Source organism: Protopterus annectens, chromosome 11.part0 (genome assembly GCF_019279795.1).
Source record: "Protopterus annectens isolate FY-2018-M chromosome 11.part0, PAN1.0, whole genome shotgun sequence".
Taxonomy (NCBI): Eukaryota; Metazoa; Chordata; order Ceratodontiformes; family Protopteridae; genus Protopterus; species Protopterus annectens.
The window spans coordinates 849,082,062-849,104,198 of NC_056745.1; the positions used below are offsets into that span (position 1 = coordinate 849,082,062).

Here is a 22,137-nt window from a genome sequence, read left to right on the forward strand (position 1 = left end):
TTCAAACCCATGTAACTCATACTTACAAGCCACATACCCCTTGATGTGATCACCAGTCAAATCTGGGTCCAACCTGAAGAGAGCTGAGGCAGCTGAACAAGAACAGGGGTGAACACAAGGGGGGTGAAGCCATGAGGCCACCGCCAAACTGGCATGACATGCCATTCCCCTAGATCAACGACCTTGCAAATAAATTCTGAGTTATAAATGAAAACAAGTTACATAAATCAAAGCCCATGTTATTTAAATGAACATTCTCCAAATCAAAGAAATTGAGCTCCAGTCTGTCAATATCACAATACTCAATCACCTGAAAATCAGTTTGGCTAGCAGCCCGCTTGACTCTGTGGTTGTTAACATGCCTCACTCTCTCAATGGCACTATGCTTTCTATTGTCCCTCCATTACAGTCTAGGGATGATGGTGGACCTAAAAAAACACCATCAGATATACCTGCCATAAGTGGTCCATATCATATAAGATTTTGGCAAACAATATCTTCTTAGGGGATTGACCCAGATCATTTTCCCCAAGGTGAATTATCACAGTGCTGGGCAAGGCTTCTTCTATTGCAGTCTAACATTGTATTTCCTAAAATTGAAACCAACTAACACCAGGGAAACCAAAAGAATAAACTGTCTACAAGTAACTATCAAAAGAACTTGTGTGACCAGTCAGGCAAGCCAAGGCTCAGATGGATGCTGTCTGAATAAAAAATGGCCCAAGAACCAAATCACCTCCTTCCCTACAACAGAAATAAAAAGTAATGCCTGAAATATGACAAAAAGGCATCAGAGACCCACCTTAATGTTCTTTGAATGTTCTGCACAGATTGTCCTTCTATGGCCAAGTCTGAGATATGACCTGTCCAAAAGGAATCGGAGGAGCGTCCTTGTAGGTGAATTCCTTTCCCTACCTAGTCTGCCTAAGAAATGCATTAATCTCTGATATGTAAAAAGGCCTGCCTGAGGCCAGCACAAAAACCAAGCCTGACATTTTCTCTAAGAAGGTAATATTAAATAGCAAACTAAACCAAGGTGTGGAGTAAGTGACTAGACTACTGGTCTTGTCCAGGTGCAGCTCTGACCTGTACCAACTTGATCAGGCTTGGATTTCTTTAATTGAACCATGACAAACTCTTTGTGAATGACAAGATCCTCCCAACAAAGTTAAAGGAGACATTCATTGGCCTAGAAAGTACTAGCATACTAAGAGGTGAACAAAGCAGCTATAGAAACAAAAAGGTGAAATTCACCATTAGTCCTGTAAAGACCACTAATAACAAGGGGAAGCAGTTGTCTACCAATAGGTTTTCTGGATTCATGGAAGGTGCCTGCATGTTCTTTAGGCCTTTAAGTATCCTCCCCATAACCCAATGTCCTGACACAGCCTGAAGGCCCCAAAAAATGTTCCAACCATCCCAAAGCTATTAGGTGTACTCCAAGAGTTTTTGGTGAATCCCCTTCTGTGGACCTAGCTACTAAAATTGTAGCAACATCTGTACAGCTCATGATCTGGGACGAAGAATGAAAGACCTGTAGAATGTCTTGAAAACCTGGAGAGATGATGAGTAAGCTTTCCTAGTGTTGCTGGCCCAATAATTTACCAACATTGAACATGCTAGTCTTCTCCAATTAGCTAGATTCCTGGAAGAACTGGGGAACCCTTTGGATCCAAATGCTTGGCCAAGAGGAGAAACCTGCCAAACTCAAACCAGGAAAAAATGTCAGATATAGGATTAAGATGACCAGGGACATGAACACACAAAAATGTCAAGTTAATCTGCTAACTCAGCAAAACTAAAAGCCTGATGACTGAGTGAACTCACCTGGACCCGGAAGAAAGTTTTTGAGACTGTGAACCACTGCTATATCTACTGAGTGAAAAATTACCCTCTTGTTACAAAATCTATCTTTCCATACTAACACTGCCACCCAAATGGGAAAAATGTCTATAAATATGATGTCCGCCTACTCTTCACAGACCAAATTTCCAGTCACCTTTCAGCAAACCAGCTACCCATAAAATAACCCCCCATGCTGGACCCCCCAGCCACATCAGTAAAAATTCAAGGGGACTGCTAAAAAGAAATCCCATTAAACTAGTTCAGCTTGAATGTAAACCCTAACCAAAGGTCCTGTTTAACCCCTCTGGTCAACTTGACCAGGTGATGCTTGTGTCAGTTACCTTTCAGCAGGTCAGACACAGACCATAGGGAGATTCTGTCAGGAGAAATTGCATTAAAAGTAAAACTCAACAAACAGTGCAACTACATAATGTCTCCTACCTGTACTTTGCTAGAATGCAAAAATCTCAAAAGTAACTGACGGGCTTGTTGAAGTTTGGATGGAGGAAGCTTGAAGGAGTTATCGGTGGTGTCTATGTCTAAGCTCAAGAAAGTGAGGACTCAGCTGGGTCCCCCTGACTTGTCGTCAGCCAGAGGTACCCCAACTCTCTGCAAAGCTGCTTGAAAATGGACATCCCTTCCAAAGCACCATCCTGACCCCTCCCACTCTCTAAAACTCATCTAGGTAGTGTACTGCTGACTGCCAGGGGGGGCTCATTTTTGCCAACACCAATGCATAATTATACTAAATTGCAATGTCAAAGAATATCTTATCATTGAACCAAAAACCTAACTAAGGCCAATTTTCTTGTCTCATAGGGAGAAGACAGGAGGCAGATAGGATACCCATCTTACAGAGCCAGGGGTCTGTATAGCCCATTATGACCTCTGCTGCCTGATCTAAAGAAAATTAGTGTACTTTGATCAGTTTGGTTTCAATAAAATCATTGACTGAACCCCCACTAGTTGAGATAAGTGTTGAATCAGGCTGACCTCACCTTCCTATTTGTTGGGGAAAAGGCCAAAAGGAGAACATTTAAATAAAACCATAGAGGGGATGAAAAGGGGACAATTATCCTGCCAGCTGATGCTTTTTCAGCCTAGCAGCAATGTGTTCATGTTCTTTGATGGATGACAAATTGTTAACTAACTTGTAATCTAATGAGGTTGTGGAGTGGATTGGAAAGCCTATGAAAAAAACTTTAATAAGGGTGACTGCTGCCTTTTGATCTGGGCACATCCCTTACTAATCTCTCCATCTGCCTGAGATGAAAAAAAAAATTCTACCCATCCTTAGGCAACAAACTCCAACATCTGGAAACAGGACGACCCTTCCCACATCCTGAACACAAGTAGTTATATTTGCAAGTGGGCCAGACACAATTTCCCTGATTGAATGCCCAGCAAATCATTGGATTTTTTGTATTAGCAGCCCCTCCCTCAATGTCCATAGGTGCCTCCTTATCCATCATGGTATTGAGTCATATGTCAGGGTGCCTTGACTCCCACCTGAGGGAACTACTGAGGCCTTTCAAATTCCTGAAGCACTGATCATTATTCAACTACCCAAGCCCTCCTTTCACATGTTGGGCTTTCCTCATGGCTACAAAGTAAGCCAATGAACGCAGTGCTTGGTTAGGATAATTCTCAATGGTTATATCCATAACCCAATGAATTCAGTGCTTGGATAGCATCATTCTCAATGGTTATGTCCATATGCCAATGAATGCAGTGCTTGGATAGGATCATTCTCAATGGTTATGTCCATAAGCCAATGAATGCAGTGCTTGGATAGGATCATTATCAATGGTTATGTACATAAATACTACAAAAGGCAGAGACCAAGTATCCCAGTTCTTAACCAGTGTCCTGGCTGATGCCTTCTTCCTGATGGCCACTAAAGCTGCCATCATGTCCTTGTTGTACTTGTTATCAGTGTCCAGTATGCACTTTATACTCTCATTATCTATGAGATTGAAGATATCTGCAAACTCCCCTTTTATAATCTTGCCTTTAACATAAGAGAGAACACGTGCTGTGATATGAGAACCAAGTGATTTGGGATATGTGAAGCCAAGGGTTGCCATGGGGGACACAAATTGGGGAATACACTCATCTGACTGGTGTGGGGCCTCCCTCACAGAACCCCTGACCTCCTCAGACCCCCTAAGCAAATTGGGTAAAGGTATCTGCACCACCTGTTCAACATCAGTACCTGCTCCAAGTCCAGGACCCTAAGGTGTAAAAGCAGCAAAGTGTCTCTCTAAAGCTAAGTCAAACACCCTAACTCTACTCTCTTCAGGTAAAGAATTTATAAATTCTGAACAATTATCAGCAGATTGAGCTCTACCACTAATATTAATCCCTGAAACCCCTACAGAGACATTACCTTGTGCTTCTGTTGATATGTCGGATGAGCAGGAAAGGATGACCTTTTGGCCAGCCTTCTTAGCTGTAGCTGGTCGCACAGCTGCACCTTTCTTTGGATTCAGTGAAGGTCTCCTCCTGGATCCAGACTTTGTTCAGCCATCCCCACCATTTATAAATAAACTAGAAGCCTTGTGTTTCCTGCAATAAACACATCCATTACTCTTTAATGGACTGAACCATGGCTGAACCTGAAAGATAAAAAGAACTAGCACAGGAAAAAAATAAATAAATGGGGAGGGGGTCCAATCAACTATGAGCCATACAAAGTTCCCGTTATTTTAAAAGGTAGGATGCTTGGATGCTGTGCTGTGCTGCTGTGAGGTTCCAGAATGTAAAGACCTCATAATATTTCCCTGCTTATCCTTCCTTGAAAAATGCCACTGTGACTAAAACTTGCTGTGCTGCTGTGTGGTTTCTGGAATGCCATGACATATCCTACACAAAAAACACTCTGCCAAAACCAAGGATGGGTACAACCTAAGAGTCAAATGCTGAGGTAAAAATGATCTGAAATGCTATACCCAAAAACTTAAGTTTGATACTATCATTACAGATTTGTTACAAAACCATTGTACCCAAGATACCATCACACAATCAATTATGCAATGCCATTTAACCTACGCACACTCCCCACCAGAAAACATAACAAAATTTGACTGAATTCGCTGAAGTCAACCTCTAAAACCCATGCCACAGTAAACCAACCTGCCACAAAGCAAGACACAGTCATTGACCCAAACAAGCACCCCTTTACAACTGACACCACCAAGATGGCAAAACAAAACATGATAGGATATAAGACCCCACTACTCAGTCTCCCACACCCAACTTGCCCTAATTAATTAGAACATGCTTCAACTGCCTAAGATAGCACTTTAAACAACTGTGCTGAAATAAAGAAGCAAACCATATGCAACAAAATCATGCAGATTCCAACAATCATAAACTATGCCCTAACATAAAGTTTTAACTGTGTCACCCCTTTTCAATAGGATAACATACTGTTAACAGGTATTTATTTACATACTTAATAACATCTTTTATACAAGCAGAATAGAGGAGTTTGCTACAACTTGCCTTTAACATGTTATCACCCTGTGTCTCTAATAAAAAAAGTTTCTCCCATATGTAAATTATATAGCATTAACTAATAGTGTATGTAGCTGTTATAGCTATACAGGTGCTTTTCTTTTTTTTTTTTTCTTATGTATAAATATACGTAAAAACACCCAGCCTACAGATGTGTGGTATAAAAGTTTACTGGAAAACACCACTGCCCAACAATGACTAGCTTAACCAGTATTGTATGTGTTTTTTTTTTCTTAATACATGTATTCATTTATATTTATTTTTTTTAAGATTATCTGAGCCACTGAGTGTATTTTAAACAGTGCATAATGTATCCCTCAATATTTATTTATTGGTTTTATATCTCTATCTCACTAACTATCTAAATTGAGTCACTGGGTATATTTTAAACAGTACATAATATATCTCTCTTTATATTTATATATATTATTTATAGTTTTAAATTACCCCCCCCCAGCCATCCTTAGTGACTTACAGAAAGTACCACTTTAAATTTAAGCATTATATTGTTTATATATACATTTTTATTATTTAGTTATTTATTTTAAAAATATTAAATATATAAAAACATGGAGAGAACAATACCAGCAATATAGCAGATGAGTAAATAGCCACTGTACAGCCAATAAGCCCTCATGATAACCTACAGCTTCCCACCTGCATGGTCACCAGCAGCTGCCTCAATATTCATCCAAACGATGTGCCTGCTAATGGATTATGCAGGCAAGATCAGCCTTAAATCCTTTAAATGGGGAGTACTTGCCTGCTTCCTCTGCTGATGATGACTCATGCTTACAGGCAATGGGCCATTACCGCAGTAAGTCATCATTAGTCAGACATTTTTAAAAAATGGAAAGTTTTCCTTTATGTCTCAAGGAGTGTTGTATGCTGCTAGATGCTGCAGCTGTGAGAGCTTCTGTATGGGTAATTCTACAAGGAAGACCATGCAGCAAATTAATAAAAATACTTGTAATCATAAACAAAGATTATTCAAATGTGCTTGTTAAATATGCCAGCAGTTGTACTGATTTTTGAAAAATATGTTCTAATGGACCCTTTAAAATGGGATGATTGTAATAATTAACTTGAGATTAAGGAAATTAAATGACAGCCTTTATTAGATGCATTCAAAATTCCAGGACTGAAATAATTAATGTCAAATGTATTTTAAAAGGGTGACATTTTAATAATTGCTTTGATGTCATATAATTTTAATATGTTCAATTGTTTTAAACATATGTATTTTTTGTAAATGGCTGTCATTGGTGGAGATGTGTTAGCTGATTAGTTTCATATACTTTCAGAACATTTAAATGCTAGAGTTTGAATGTTGATGTTAGATCTGAAATTGTTCTTGTGTATAAAAAGAATAAAGTTTTTCCCAAGTTCTCATTGGTTGGGATAAATTGCTCTGGCCTCAGGGCCATCAAGAAATACTTTCTCATCAGAAATAACATTGTAATCATCATTAGCTAACCAATTTGATTTAAAAGAGATAGTGCTAGGAGACAACCTGATATCAACTTGCAAATCCTTCCATAATCCTGAAATGATCTCCGTTATATATTTGCTCCTAATCAATGTTTTACATTTTGGAATAATGAAATTTAGATTGTCAAGTCAATGGGCTCACTTGTTCTGAGATACAGAAATATTATAATTGCCTGTAACATTTCATTCTAATAATTTTTAAATGCACTAATAAATTTACCTCTTGTATACTTATACTGCAAAGAGTGTAAACTGAAGACCCAACGTATATTCTGGAAAGCCAGATGTCGAACGGAAGGAAGTCGACTAGTAAATTTCCTCTGTACAGATTCAAGCAGTGCAAGTAGAATCCTATTATAGATCAAAAAGAACTACTGTATTCCAAACTTGGAGAAATTATTTTTTTTATAAATGTACCAGATTATATTTACCTTTTAAAGATAATGTTCTAATGATAAGTCATGTTAAGCAAGCAGTGTTCTTTTAATATCGTACATGATCAGAAAAAGGGAAGTCATATGATATCAGTATCCCTAATTCTTTATAACATTTAGTTTCAGACAAAGTGGTACTGTTAACATAAAGGTCAGGTTTGAGAAGTGGTCTACCAAAGTATTTAAATTTCCATTTACTAACAAAATTTCAAGTTAACATTTCTGGCCCAACCAGAATTTTTTGCAGCAGTCCATTGATTATTAAATGGTCCCCATTACAATCAGCTACAATACTGAATTTATGATCATCAGCATATTCTGCTTGCCACATTTAACTGCTAACAGGACTAGTAGATAAAACTTAATTAAAAAAAAAATGACCAAAAACTGATCAATGAGGGACCCCAATAAACGCAGGTAGGTAATTTGACAATGGATCTTTGATTGATACACATTGCAAATAACCAGTTAACCAGCAACTAATCCATTTAATACTGAATTGATTATAATTATATTTTACAAGAGTTGAAATGATCAGGCTATGCAATAGAGTATCAAAGGTCTTTGCTTTTTTCAGGCAAATAACACTGACTGATTGTATATTGTTCAAAGCCAAAATAACTTGACCATAAAACTCCAAACAAATTGGTTAACATTGACCTACAAGCAATAAAACTATATTGATATATGTCATTTTTGCCAGAGTAGTTATCCCAGTTCAATAATAATTTCAACAATGGTCTTTCAAAATGTTTATATAATATAGATGTTAAACCAATAGGTCTTTAGTTTGATATTTTTAACTTGGCTCCCTTTTTATAAATCGGATGTGAACATTTAAGTTATAGGAAAGACTAAAATATCTCAACTTGTACAGTGTCTGTTATAGATATTTGAGGAGATCGTATTCAAGTATATAGGAAATTTAGAGGTAACTACCTCTAAGAATGCCTGGGGTTATCAAAAGGTAGTAGAGAATTATCAGACAACCAATGTAGAAGATTCTGTTGGAATTAAAAGTGTACTAATTGGTTCTCTGAGAAAGCAGCTGATACATGGAACAGACTATCAAATTACATTAAAGCAAGCACTATTTTAGGTACTTTAAGAACTGCCTAAACACTTATTATGGGAGCAACTGATTTGGTGTACTAGCAGGCTACAAGGTCAGTAATGCTCATGCTTGAAATATTTGTATGTATGTGTATGTATGTATGTATAAATTGTTGTTATAGTTAAACATTGCCAGAGTGTAGGTACAATATAATTAATGAGTAAACAGATAAATGTCAGATATAACAATTGCAATAAGTCATTCTTTAACCTATACACTAAAACAGACAGAATTAAGTCTGTAGCCATAGAGATCTCTGTACTAATTTTAAGTGCTTTTGAAACTGATCCCAAAATTATGGTAGGACATATGTAATTAAGTGTTGAAACCAGTTCATGTATAGTAAAAACCCTAGCATAAGATAAAGATTGTAAAAAAAATAAATAAATAAATATGTTGGCTATTTTAATCAGATTTGTTTTATTATTTGCATTAACAAATAATGATGTTAAATAATTGTTGTTTTTGTAGATAAATTAATATAGAGGATGATACTAACATTTCATAATTTATTTTTTAAATTATTATTTGCTAATTAAATACTTTGCTAATATGACTCAGCTTAGTTTTATTCTCAGATGAAGGATTAGTTCTGAACTTACAGAATAGTCTGTTGTTTCCTTTTACACACAGTTCAGTATCCTACCAGTAAGGTAACCTACTGTTTGAGCCCTATGCTGAAATGTATTACTCACTGATTCAGGAAAAAAATGCTCTAATAAACAGTAACCACCATCACTTGTATCCCTACCTTGATTATACAAACTCACAGATTTTATCAACTCAGAAGTAGATTTATAGTTTAATAGTAATATTTTTAATAGTCCTAAGTGAGTAGCTCTGACCAAATAAAATGATGAAAGAAATAGAACAATGATAAGAATTACTTGCAGGAGGGCCTAAATGGCATTGTTAACATTATAGATAAGATTGGTAGTTAAAATATGTATGATACAGTTTCCCCTGGTTGGAACATTTCTCAATTGAAACAGTTGATATTATAGGAAAACATCTTAAAACATTTGTTTAAGTTTCTTACTAGAGGAGTATTAATTCCAGCATATGTTACGGTAATTCATATCACTGAGTAGAATTACATTGTTTGTGTTACAAGTGAGTTTCCAAAAACTGTGAAATTTGGAATTCATAGATAGTATCCTATAAGAACATATAGGCCTCATATTTTTAAGGCCTGTGGTGGCACATCAATCCAATGCAATGGTTTCTAAATCGATATTAGTTGCAATCAATGTATATGACGGTATGATAATATGTTAGAGAGTAATAGCAGTGCCCCCTTCCATTTCTGTTCAGTGTAAGACATTCCGTTTTATTGTAACGTGGAAAAAACATTGATAGAATCCCATGCTCCAGTAATAGCAAAAATGTTAAACTTCTTACAATGAGGTATGAAAGACTGATCAAAGTGCTTGTTAAGTAGTCCACTAGCATTACACTGTTATAAATTCAAAGAATTATTAGATACTTTGTGGGGAAAAAAGTTTGTTAGTCTGGGTGGGAAAAATCTAAAAAGTATTTAATCTTGTTTTATGCACACTGCTTATACAACTGGAACATTAAACAACAGGCAATAAACTTCACATTGTGGGCAACAAAGTGACTTTTTAACTAGTTTTTGTACAAAACAGCCTTAGAATAGAAATAATCATTCCATGTATTACTTGAAATGATTTCACTAACACCTGGATACTATTAGTTTCAAGCATCTCTGCAAATTTCATGTGATTTAGAATAGAATTTCTGAAATTATTAGTACCACAGTGAATACAATTTGTGGAGTAAGATAGGTTGTCCATATGTTTTTTTTGTAACAAGGCTGTCAAGTCTATTAACCTTTGTCCCGGTGGACAAGATATGGATACCCAGTTAAAGTAATGTCATTTAATTGTTTTCCAACATTTTTCAACATGGAGTCATATAAAACAATATATTTGTCTTGCTTCTCTGTGTATTGAATAAAGTGCTTAAATTAAAAAAAAAATCCTGAGTGTTCATCATTTTTCCATTATCATAGTTTTAATTTTTGTGTACAGTAACTACCTGAATCAGAGACAAATATTAAGTTAATGTTCTGTTTTCATAAGAATATTATTGTAGGTTGTAGGTGCATGCTGATTCCTCATCATGAGATTTCACTTTGTAAACAATACTACCTACTGCTGTCTATACACGCCTAATGTTTACTGTTATTTGTCAAACTGCATGAACAGTGAAATCAAATAGGGACTACTTTATGTCTGAAGATTCTTTCAGCACTGACTCATCATCATTTTGGTAAAGAAACAGAGTAAGTGTTGATTGAAATTACATGCCCTTTCATTTTCAAGTGGAATCAATGAATGCACTGCTTTGCTACAGCTCCCTAAAGAAATTATGGCACAAGAAAACAATTCCCTGTATGGAAGACTGGTCAACAGAAACATTCTCCCACTTTCTGGCCCTTCTATATATCTTGTTCAGTTTCATGCAGATGCTGTCAGCAATTTAGACTTCCAACTTTAAGACATTTAATAATTACACAAGAAACATTTAAGCTTGTAAGCATTCCATGCCATAATCTGATGGAGAGTCTTTTAGCATTCATTGCAAAAGTGACTGATAAATTAGTTAGGGAACATTAAGTTCATAATTACAAAGGTAATAATCTACAGCACAGCCAGAGTTTGCCATTATAAGTTATGCTTGTCATGCTATGGCGTATGTGTAAATAAAACAGACAACATTAAACATTTTTTTGTCAGAGGTGGCTAAGAAAACGAAGGACTACAAATAGGTATGCAATCATCATTCGTAAGGTGAGCGTGTGATGTTTTCCTTCTGTGTGATTTCTACTTTAAAGTAGGATTTACAATCTGGTCTCAGAACTGCACAAACTATTAAGTTTGTATTTGTTGACACAAGATAAAAAGCCATATCATATGTGTTTTTGTAATGACTACAATGCTGAGTTCTATTTATAGTATACTATTCCTTTGTTGTTTGAAAAATTAACAAATAAAGATTAATTGTTTTCATCTATGACCTGCAGGTGTCTTGCAAGTATGATTACTTACAAATTTTTATGTTATATGTTTTGCAATTTTGCTGCTCTGGTACCACTGTTACACAGCAAAATTCTGTTTTGAGGTTCTTGAATGTGTAATATGTACTCAAAGTATTGAATTGAAGGGCTATATACTAAAAACCTTTGTGGTATAGAAATTATTATAGAACTTTCATCATATTTTTAATATCTAGAGATTTAGCACATTGATGTGACCAACTTTTTGGGGGGCAAAAACAATATGCTTGAAAAACAGTATGCATTCTTACTGAGCTGAATGAATGCATTGCAATGTCATATTTGAAGCATCCTTATTGCATTAAGTTGTAACATATAAAATCATATCCTTGTACTGTGAGATTCTGGTGTAAGAACCTCATAAAAATGTTTTGTTGTAGCTAGATTCATTTGTAGAAAACATACAGTAACAATTGACAGAGTGTGTCCTCACAGAAATGCCAGCACAGCTAAAACAGTAAACAAATCTTGTAAGACCAGGCAGAGTTGCTGTGTAATATAGTACCCACAGTAAGTTATAGAGTTCATCAGTATGCTTTACTAGTTCATCATATAATTCTTTAGAAATAGCGTCCTAAACTAAGATAAACAGCAGGTTGCACAGCCTAACCTTAAAAAAAGAATCAGAAGATCCCTGATATAATCATTTTATTCTGAGAAGAAAAGTATGGATTCTTTTTTAGAGTCATATGTTTTTAACCAAAGGGAAAAAGAATACTACTTAGGAATTATGAAGAAATATTCTAAGGATGATAAACTTTTATAAAGTTGTCAGCTATGGAAAAAGCTGTGATCACGTATAGAAACATTTCTTTTCATCTGTGGTGTCAAATTAATGAAGCAAACACTGTTCTAATGAAATATATATAAAAAATACATAGAAATTATGAAAGAACAACTTAACGGCAGACATAATTGACAAACTTCATGAAGAAATTGTTAAAACAGAGTAATAAAATAGGTCATTTTGAGAACATGATCTTGAAAGCATGTGATAATAGTCTTTGCGACTCTTGAAAAAGTAAGGGTTAATGAATGTTAAAATCTTTCTGGATGTGCTACATTTGCCAGTGGAAATAATAATGACATGGAATAACTTACAGTGTGAAATGGGAAAAATTACATCCACAGTCATGTTATGTTTTTGCATTTGTAAGAAACTAAAGAATCATCAGTAGATTTATTGTCACCATCTGCATCATTGTCATCCCCCATTTTTACATTGACTATAATGTCTCACAGTTGTCAACATGCATGGTTGGTAAATATCTGCATGAAAAAAACAAGGAGTAAGATGGAATAATTCTGCAATCAAACTGCTGGATAACTTGCCTAAATAATTCAGACAAAACAGCAACTTTATCAATGTAGACTTGAATGATATAAATACGGGATGTTAACCTGATTTGTATATCCTGCTGTTTTAACTGGAACTTGCTCAGGTCAGAGAATTTTTAAAGACTGTAAATATATTATAAGAAACTGCTTTCAAGGCAATAATTATTCACTTAGATTTGTCTACCAGTCTGTGTCCTGAGAAATTAGCACAACAGGTCAACAAACAAAGCTAAACTCATAAAAGGAAGCAATGACCCCTTCTAAACCATCTGTGGACTAAATCTATGCAAGGAGGATAATGTAAGTAAATAATACAAAAAGAAAAGATTGCCAACTTCAAGAAGAATACTGGCTAGGTGGTATATCAAAAATAAGACTGCATGAAGCTGGAGCTGTTGTTTTCTAGAGCTCAGTAAAAATTAAAATGTTTGACTTCATGATTGCTTGTAAGAAGATTCCAAGGTATGGGTGCTTTTTAGAAGGTTCGTAGGAGTTTGATAAGCATTGTTGAACAGAAGATGGCTTGCCAAAAATGGTACTGTTTATGAGAAAACAAAGAAAAGAAATAACTGAGAGGGAAACAACAAAAATATATGATAAATGTGCAGGATTTAGGTAAAATACCTTGTACTACATGGATGACTGGCATATATGTATATGTGAGTCCACTTTCTAAATTCGAAATACTGAAATCTCGAATTGCAGTATTTTGAACTTACAAAGCTGCAGACTCACATTTCCAAAACTGGCAGAAGCGCAAAATTCAAAATACTGAAGCACGGATATTTTGAATTTCTGCTTCTGTTGGTACGGTGTGTGGATGTTTAGGTATAATTTTGCTAAGTTTGTGTGTGTAAGTATGTTGGTTAGGGGTTTAATGTGTGTAAGTGTGTGTTGTGACTGTTATGTGTGTGTTTGAGGGACTGTAAGGTGTGTGTGTGTGTGTGTGTGTGTGTGTGTGTGTGTGTGTGTGCGAGTTTCATTTGTGTTTCTGTTTATGCGATCTCAGAGTTAGAATATATAAGTAGGGGGATGTGGGGCGTGCAGCTTCCCACATGGGGGGTGCAGGGGGCTTGCCCCCCTGCTTATATGTAGTCTAGATGAGTTAGATTGTGGGGGAGTTGTGTGTATGTTTATATGTGTACTGTATGTGTAGCGTAATTACAGAATTTTGAATTTTGCGGTTGTGTGTTTACGAAATTGTGAGTTGTGGTTGGGTTTTCAGCTTTGTGGTTTCAAAATACTGAATTTTCAAGATTTCAGTATTTCGAAATTACAAAGTGGACCCATATATATATATATGACGGGCACATATATTTATGTGTGTGTATATATATATAGATAGATAATATATATATATATATATATATATATATATATATATATATATATATATATATATATCTGTATGTGTGTGTGTGTGTGTGTGTGTGTGTGTACATTTGTGATTGCATATGAAATCTCATGTAAAGGGTTAATTATTTAATTTTCAGCCAATTCTTTTGAATATTTCCACTGAATATAATGCCTTCAATACAAGTGATTTTAAATTTAGTTATCAAGCTGCTCCAATATCTGCTGATATTTTTCTGATGTATGTATTAATGGCATCAAGTCATTCACTGAGCATTCATGTTCTAAACCAGTTGGTCAAAAGCTGATGGCTTTTTTGAAGAAATTTGGATGTCATATGAGTGAAGTCTTGACCTAAAACCCAGTGTTGGTTATAGCTGTATAAAATGAAAATTAAAGCTGGTGTCACATTTTTATGACATCACTCACATTCATAAAGTACCAGGAAGCTTTTAAGTGGAATTATACTACCTTAAAATACTTTATTTTAATGAAGTTTAGTGTTTTAGCACTTTATTAATTATAAAACTTGCCAGACTTGGATGGCTTTATTTTCATTTTGTGTGTGTATGTGTGTGTGTGTGTGTGTGTGTGTGTGTGTGTGTGTGTGTGTGTGTGTGTTGAGCAGTAATTATTTAGATTTCATTTTACAGTGTGCCATGAAGAGAAGTTTTTTGTTTTTTTTGTTTGTTTTTTTAAGGCAAGGGGTAGATATCCCTCATATTAAGTAACAAATTAGCAGTTTGTAAAGCATTTTATTTATGGTGAAACATTTGAATGCTTTACTGGCTGCAAATAATATTGACTGTTTAAACATTTTAAAGATGCAGATTAATATTATTAGCCTGGAAACCTGTACAGAGCTGTTCTGCTCTATTATAAACAATATGGTACCGTCTGTTGTTAAGATACATGTTTTGACAATTAACTAGAATACATATGTTTTTCTTCAACACTGGTTGCTACTTAATGTGTAAGTGTGCTGGTTTGTAAAGTATTACTGTTTTATCTTCCTAAGAACCTTACATTGTAGAACTGCAAGCAAAATATTTTGGTTGTTTGAATGTTATACAATTAACAAATACTGCAACTTTTGACTCATTTCTTATATTATTAAGCAAGCTCGCATTCCTTAAGCTGATATTCTTAAATTGATAGCTGACATTACACCTTTCATATGTCATATAAGTCTGAAGACATTTTCTGCTGTAAAATATGTTACTTGTAACATTGAATGTTCATGCTGAAATTATTGTTTTTAATTGCTCAGTCAGCAAATGTTGAACTACAGCTTTAGAGTTATTTTGGATTTTATAAATATTTTCTAGTGTGTGTGTGTGTGTGTGTGTGTGTGTGTGTGTGTGTGTGTGTGTGTGTGTGTTGTATAAGAATATATCTAGAAAGCAACACTGAGACTTGAAGGCATTCTTTATTTAAAATTGTGGCTTATAAAACTGAATGTGTAAACAGTTAAGTACTGTTGTTATAAAAAAATTGCATTTCACTTTTGTAAATGTTGCTGTTCTTTACAGGTGAAATGCACACTATATATTCTGATTCAAATTGTTTATAAATGGAGAGTTCATTGCACACACAGTTATACAAGAATATTTTAAAAAAGATGTGGAAGTGTTCAATGGAGAGAGGTTAAAAGAGGAATTGGTTGCTGTATGAAGGGAGAAGTATGACCACATACGATCATAGGATACTAGGCTAATGGCCCTGGGGCCCTTCCAGGCCTAGCCAAGAGTTTATCACAAAAATAAACCTCAGTCAGCACCTGTCACCCCTGTCAATGAGGGGCACTACATTTACAAGAATTATCATCCTACGAGCTAGAAAAGTAGAGAGGTCTCCTTTAAGACGGTTTAAGAAGCATGGTACTTATTATTTCAACAAAGAATGGATCTGTTTTAACGAGGATTATTGTTCAGTTTGTGAAGAATTGTATCTAATGGAATAGCAAGTAGCCATTATAAAGTTGATCATTATAAGTGGAAAATGAAGAAAATAATGTGAGATATTTTTCTACAAACTATGGAAGACAAGTTTGAATACATGAATGAGTTGATGGGATGATATAAAAGTGACATGAGCAAAAATAATTGCCGAGGAAGGTAAGCAGCAAGGTCTAAAAGAAAAGAAACTGTACACCTATGTTATGATATATTACAAAATGAGTAAATAATGACATTTCCAATAAATAAGTTGCTGCTAACAAGCAGAAACTATCACTTTAGCTACAGGTTATTATTAGTGATTGCTGAGATAACAAATATACAGCAAGGAGGTATACAGAAAATAAAAAAAGTTTACCAATACACACAAACACTCAAACACATACAATCACACACATATACACACACACACACACACACACACACACACACACACACACACACACACACACACACACACACACACACACACACACCAGTTACAGTCACACACACAGACACACAAACACACACACATAGACACACACAGACACACACACACACATCTGTTACAGTCACACACACAGACACACAAACACACACACGCACACACATGCGTGCACACACACACACACGCACACACATCTGTTACAGTCACACACACAGACACACAAACACACACACGCGCACACACACACAAACACACACACGCGCACACACACACACACACACACGCACACACACACACACACACACACACACACACACACACACACTTTGAGAATATTAATTAAACGATATCCCATCATACAGGCAGTTGATAAACCAGTATGCAATCTGGAACCCAATGGAAGTTTTGATAACTGTCCTGTTAAACTTTTATGTAGAGCTCTGTCAGATAGCTTAAGAAAGTCTAGGTAGACAACATGGTCATGCCTTCTTCATTGTGATTTACTATATTTACTTGGACAGAGAATTCTGTTTGAATTGTCTGACATTAAATTCTCACTGTGAAGTTCTGTCACCTTAAAAATTTAATCTCACTGGTGGTTTGCTTTTCAAAAAGCAATTTTACCTCCCTGTTATATTTAATATTTTTTAATGGCTCTTACAGCCTTTTGTATAGACTGCTTTTAAGCAGTTTTCTGAGACATCCATTATGGCAAAGTCAGTTGTCTCAAAGCAAAACACTGCTACTTTGATTCCATTTAACAATTGCTATTATTATGGTGAATAATAGAGTTCAATTAGATACCTTTTCCCCAAAGTAAATATAATTTTTTGTGATTGGTAACCCTGTCCCATCCCCATTTAAGTATAATGAGTTCTAAGATTATCCCCAGTAGGTGACTAAAATACTCATAAAAACAAACATAAAGTCAAACAGCAAGCCATTCTACAAAGTAGCAAACTCATACTGTATGTATCATGAACTTAATATACGAGAGAAGACCAGTAAAAAAATACAAGCCAGAATGCTGCATACGTATTTGAAATAATGGAATATTGTTCAGTGGATCAATAGTACAGTGCAGCTAGAAATACCACAGTGTCGTCAGAAGTTTGCATAGTCATTTTAAAAGTCTACTCTGTAAGCCATTTGATTAGCCAGTATTCATTTAAGCAGACATAGCTGACATTATGGCTGCTTAAATGAATGTATTTAGTAGGTCTGTGAGTGAGTAACTGTAGCAAGGAATTTGCATAAAACTGTTTGCTACAGTTTTTATTTTCATTTATTTGCTTACTTATTTTCTTTTAAAACTGGAAGACCTTTGCTTTTTTGGTCCTCCACATCATGCTGCGATCGTTGCTCCTGATTTAGACCATCTCTTATGACATCTAAAGGCCAGTGCAATTATTTGTAATGCTCAGAGTTTGAAATGTGTAAGTGAAGGCATTCAATGCCTGCAGATATTTCCTGTTATGTAATTGCTGTTCATCTCAAATTTGACTCTATTTTTGTTTGTGCATTTTGAGACCTGGTTGAAAATAACGTAGCTCTATAGATTGACTAGAGAACGAGATTTGTGGTTTTGTGTTTACAGAAATATGCAACTGTATATAATTCCATTGTTGAATTACATAATGTCATTGCTGAATAAGCTCATCTTATTTCTTATATATCAAATGCTTTATTTTATTACTTTAGCCCGTTGGGACAAGTATCCCTAGTGTTAATTTAAGAAAAAGGAGGCCTGATGTCCAGGTAACTTTGAATTCAGTTTGGTGCTTTTAGGCTCCTAATACTGGACCTGCTAAAAGAAGCTTAGAGCCAGCTTACCTCGTGAGCTAACAATGGGCCTTTCAGTGAAAACTGTAACAGAGGTGCATGAAGCTTGCATATTACCAAGTTCTGTAACAACCGCTGAGTCTCATTAATGATGTTTTTAAGGTTATTCTGCTGTGCTACTAATATCTGCTCTAGTTTAGTTCCTGCCTTGACCTAATGCCCAGAACCAGGACAAAAGATCTTCAGTAAGACATTGTATAGGGTTTCATAGAATCGATTGAGGACTGATTTGTTAAAGCCAACTTCACTGAGGCTGAAAGTCTTAATGAGCAGCTAGTTGAAGGATTTTTAAGTTACCCTAAGGTTTGGTAAGTTTGGATCTTGTTGTATTAGTTATGGAGGTACAGGATGTACATGTGTGGGTGAATGTAACCAGTTCCTATATTACAAAAAAATAAATAATAAGCTTTAACCAGTTGCACCCTCGGCATTTCAGTTTCAGTGAATCTGCCTTTGACAGACTATTTTCTCATTCCATAAATTAGTATTACTTTTGTTGTCTAGGTAGCACAGTATTTTAATTTGTGACATACAGTGCTTCCTTGTGACACATAGTAGGACAAGGTCTGGATGTAAAATTTAGCTGGATTTTCAATTGAGGAGGGACCTGAACAACTGCTGGACAGATTTGCTATACAAAAATAATAGAGGCCTATTTGTTATGCATATAGCTGCCACCACAGAAATACTGGAAAGCAATGTAATCCCAGTGGCATGTAACAGGAATCTGCAACTACCCAATGTGTGAAAGTCTTCTCCCATTCTCATGTGAACCCAGAGATGCTTGTACAATATGGAAATATGGAAAATTTGATGTCATAATGCATAGGTTATTGTTGTTGTCCAGTCCTTCTTTTTACATCAGGTATCCCCCTCCCAATAATCCCATCCATCGTTCCTTCTGAGGGTCAGCGTTTACATTTTTACTTCTCTCAATGAAGGCATGGGCTGAGCATTCAAACTGCCATTGCCACAACTGTTGCTGTCATCCATAGGGTCTGGAATGTTTTGCATTGTCTGTAGTACCTCCCTACATGACCAGCATCACACTACTGTTGGCTGGACATGAGGAAACTAAATGTGCTCCACCCAATTTTGCTAAGGGGTCTGCACTTTAACATCCATCCTGCCCCCCCAAGTCTGATGTCTAATACTGTCCGAAAACGATAGCTGTCAGCATGCATCTTCCTCCCAAGATATGATCAACTCATCCTCTATGACAGTCTTGTCAGACACCTTTGCCGGTAATCAAAGTCACATCACCTGGGTTGTAGTTAGGGCTTTATCCCATTATGCTATTGGAAAGGCTATAATGTCTAGGTTATTTGAGAGCATCAATGATTTCTCCCCAGATGCTTTGGTTGCCTATCTGGTCCTTCTGTGTCTTTGATACTGCATTTGATGTCCTGCTGATGCAGTTGCATAGCTGCAGGAATTCGTAATAACAACCATTAGGAGTAGTACATATGGAGAACATTTTGCTTTTTTACAATAATAATGAACATACATTTTTTTTTTGTATTCATTACATCTTACTTGGTTTGTAAGTTCTGCTGTTTGCCATTTTTAACAGTGTAAATTATTAGTCATTATCAAATAGCATCAACTAGAAAGTGAAATGATTTATTTCAAGACGATATGAAATACTCAACACATGTCATTCTTTTAGTCTGCAACAATCATTTATCCCTATGACCAAGAGGTCAGATCCTGCTTTGTATATCTAGGTTAATGTTATGGAAACAGACATGCCTTCCTTTTCTGTCTCTGCATGATGCCTCACACTGTTCTGTCCTTGACTAAATAATTATTTGTCTCATCATTGCAAATGTTTTTGTGTTGTTTATCTCACATTCCCTACCCTGCCTCTGTGATGTCTGTAAACGATACTGAATACATGCCACCAAGCATCAGTATCTATGATCTGGATTACATTGCTATCTGTTTTTCTTCCATTGCCAGGCAATTAGGAATCAGCATGCTAGACTAAGTCCAATCCTCAGAGCTAGGAATTAGGCCTTTATTTTGAATATACAAATACATGCTCAGCAAGAAGCAATTAAAATCTAGGCTCTGGACATCATTTGGTTCTCAATCTAGCTGATAGATGCCTTGCTTTACTAGCTTTAGAATGAGGATTCCAAGTAGTCTTTATTTAACTAGTGAATAGTGCTGGCCTTTATACACCTAAAATTACAGGCATATCTTATTATAATGAATCTGTAAATATCTTATTATAATTAGTGTGTGCTTACCTCTTTGTTAATATATTCAAATGTTAATAAATCATTCCAGGATCCATGCCATGCTTTGAAGAATGAACTTAGTAATAACTTATACATTAGCAATGACATCCACAGTAACATTGAGTCTGTCTCCTGACTTAATTATGTAAAATTAGTGATGCCTTTTTAAATGATTGTTAGCTACACATATCCACAATTATCTGCACATTTCCTGGTGCCTAAAGGTACTGTACTACTGATAAAAGGACAGATCCATTCTTGTAAAATATTCTGCACTGTGGGTGCCTGTGGATTTAATAGCCCTGTCTTTGGATGCCATACAAATCAAATGGTAACCTGTTCATTGTAGCGTCTGGTCCTTAACAGTCCTTGGTTGTACTTGGCGTGCACATTCTCTCAGTTGTAAGTCTTGGGGTAAGAATCTGGTCATTACTCTATCTAACCATATGGTTATGGTCATCTATACTTCTGTAGGTGAAGTTGTGGTTGTCTGGGGGTTGTAATTGAAGCTATCCATACTCCTGCAGGTATGACTGGAGTCACTGAGCCATACTAAAGAGTGGCTTTACCATCCATCTATTTTTTTTTGGTATTTCTGTGTTTAATAGCCCATCTTCTTCTGCCTTTGACTATGGTTCCAGTAATTAGTCCGTCTTGGGGCCTGACTGTGATCATCCATCCATCCTTTTTTGAGTCATGTTACACTGGATGATACATGTTTTGACAGAAGAGCACCTAAGATTTGGATTGTATTTTGTCTAAGATTATCGCCTCTTACATTGGTGATATAAATAGCATCATTGTAACAAATTAGGAGTGTTTCCATTTTCCATCTCTGTAATCACATGCCAGTGCATATTATCTTTTACAAAGTCACATGGTCAGGTTGTCATTATTCACCCACAAATTATTTGCTTAGTATCCAAATTCAAAATTCAGTTTTACATTGCAATTAACAAATTTCAAGTACATGTAATAAATAAAAAGATCATAAAACAATAAAATGCACTGTATATTCACTGATCTTCATTAATTATCACAGATCTTCACAGGAAGTCGCAGAAAAAAGATACATTTTAAAGAAGAGGTAAAAAGTAAGTAGAAAGTGATATCCCTGAATACACTGAGGCAATTAAGTTCCTTGGTTGTGGCCCCTGAAAGGCAAAAGGAAAGACAACAAAATTCTCAAGATACACCTGTTGAATCATAGGCATCCCCTGAGTGGTAGAGCACAAGACATGGGTTGGTTTTATGGCACCGCCATCCCCTCAGATAAATGGGACTCAAGTTGTGGATAGACAGATACACCAAAACTAGAATCTTCTTGATGATTGAGAAATGAACTGGCAGCCAATGATGGCCGTGCAGAGATAATATGATAACAATGTTTACCAATAAGAACCATCTGTAGATGAGCAAGTTCAGTGTTAGAAAGTTCTAGATAAAGGACAATAATCCAGTCTAGAATTGACTAAGGTATGTACA

General features: G+C 35.7%; 1 protein-coding gene across 4 annotated transcripts in view; it reads left to right on the forward strand.

Moving 5' to 3' along the window:
* Positions 1 to 22,137, forward strand: part of CACNA2D1 (calcium voltage-gated channel auxiliary subunit alpha2delta 1) — a 3,475,830-nt gene that overhangs the window by 2,889,564 nt on the left and 564,129 nt on the right. For 2 of the 4 annotated variants that reach the window (XM_044088264.1, XM_044088265.1), the window contains exon 19: positions 18,266 to 18,322. The exons of the other annotated variants lie outside the window; for them this stretch is intronic. In XM_044088264.1, coding sequence (XP_043944199.1) covers positions 18,266 to 18,322 — 57 coding nt within the window. The remainder of the gene's footprint in view (positions 1 to 18,265; positions 18,323 to 22,137) is intronic. 4 annotated transcript variants of the gene reach the window in all.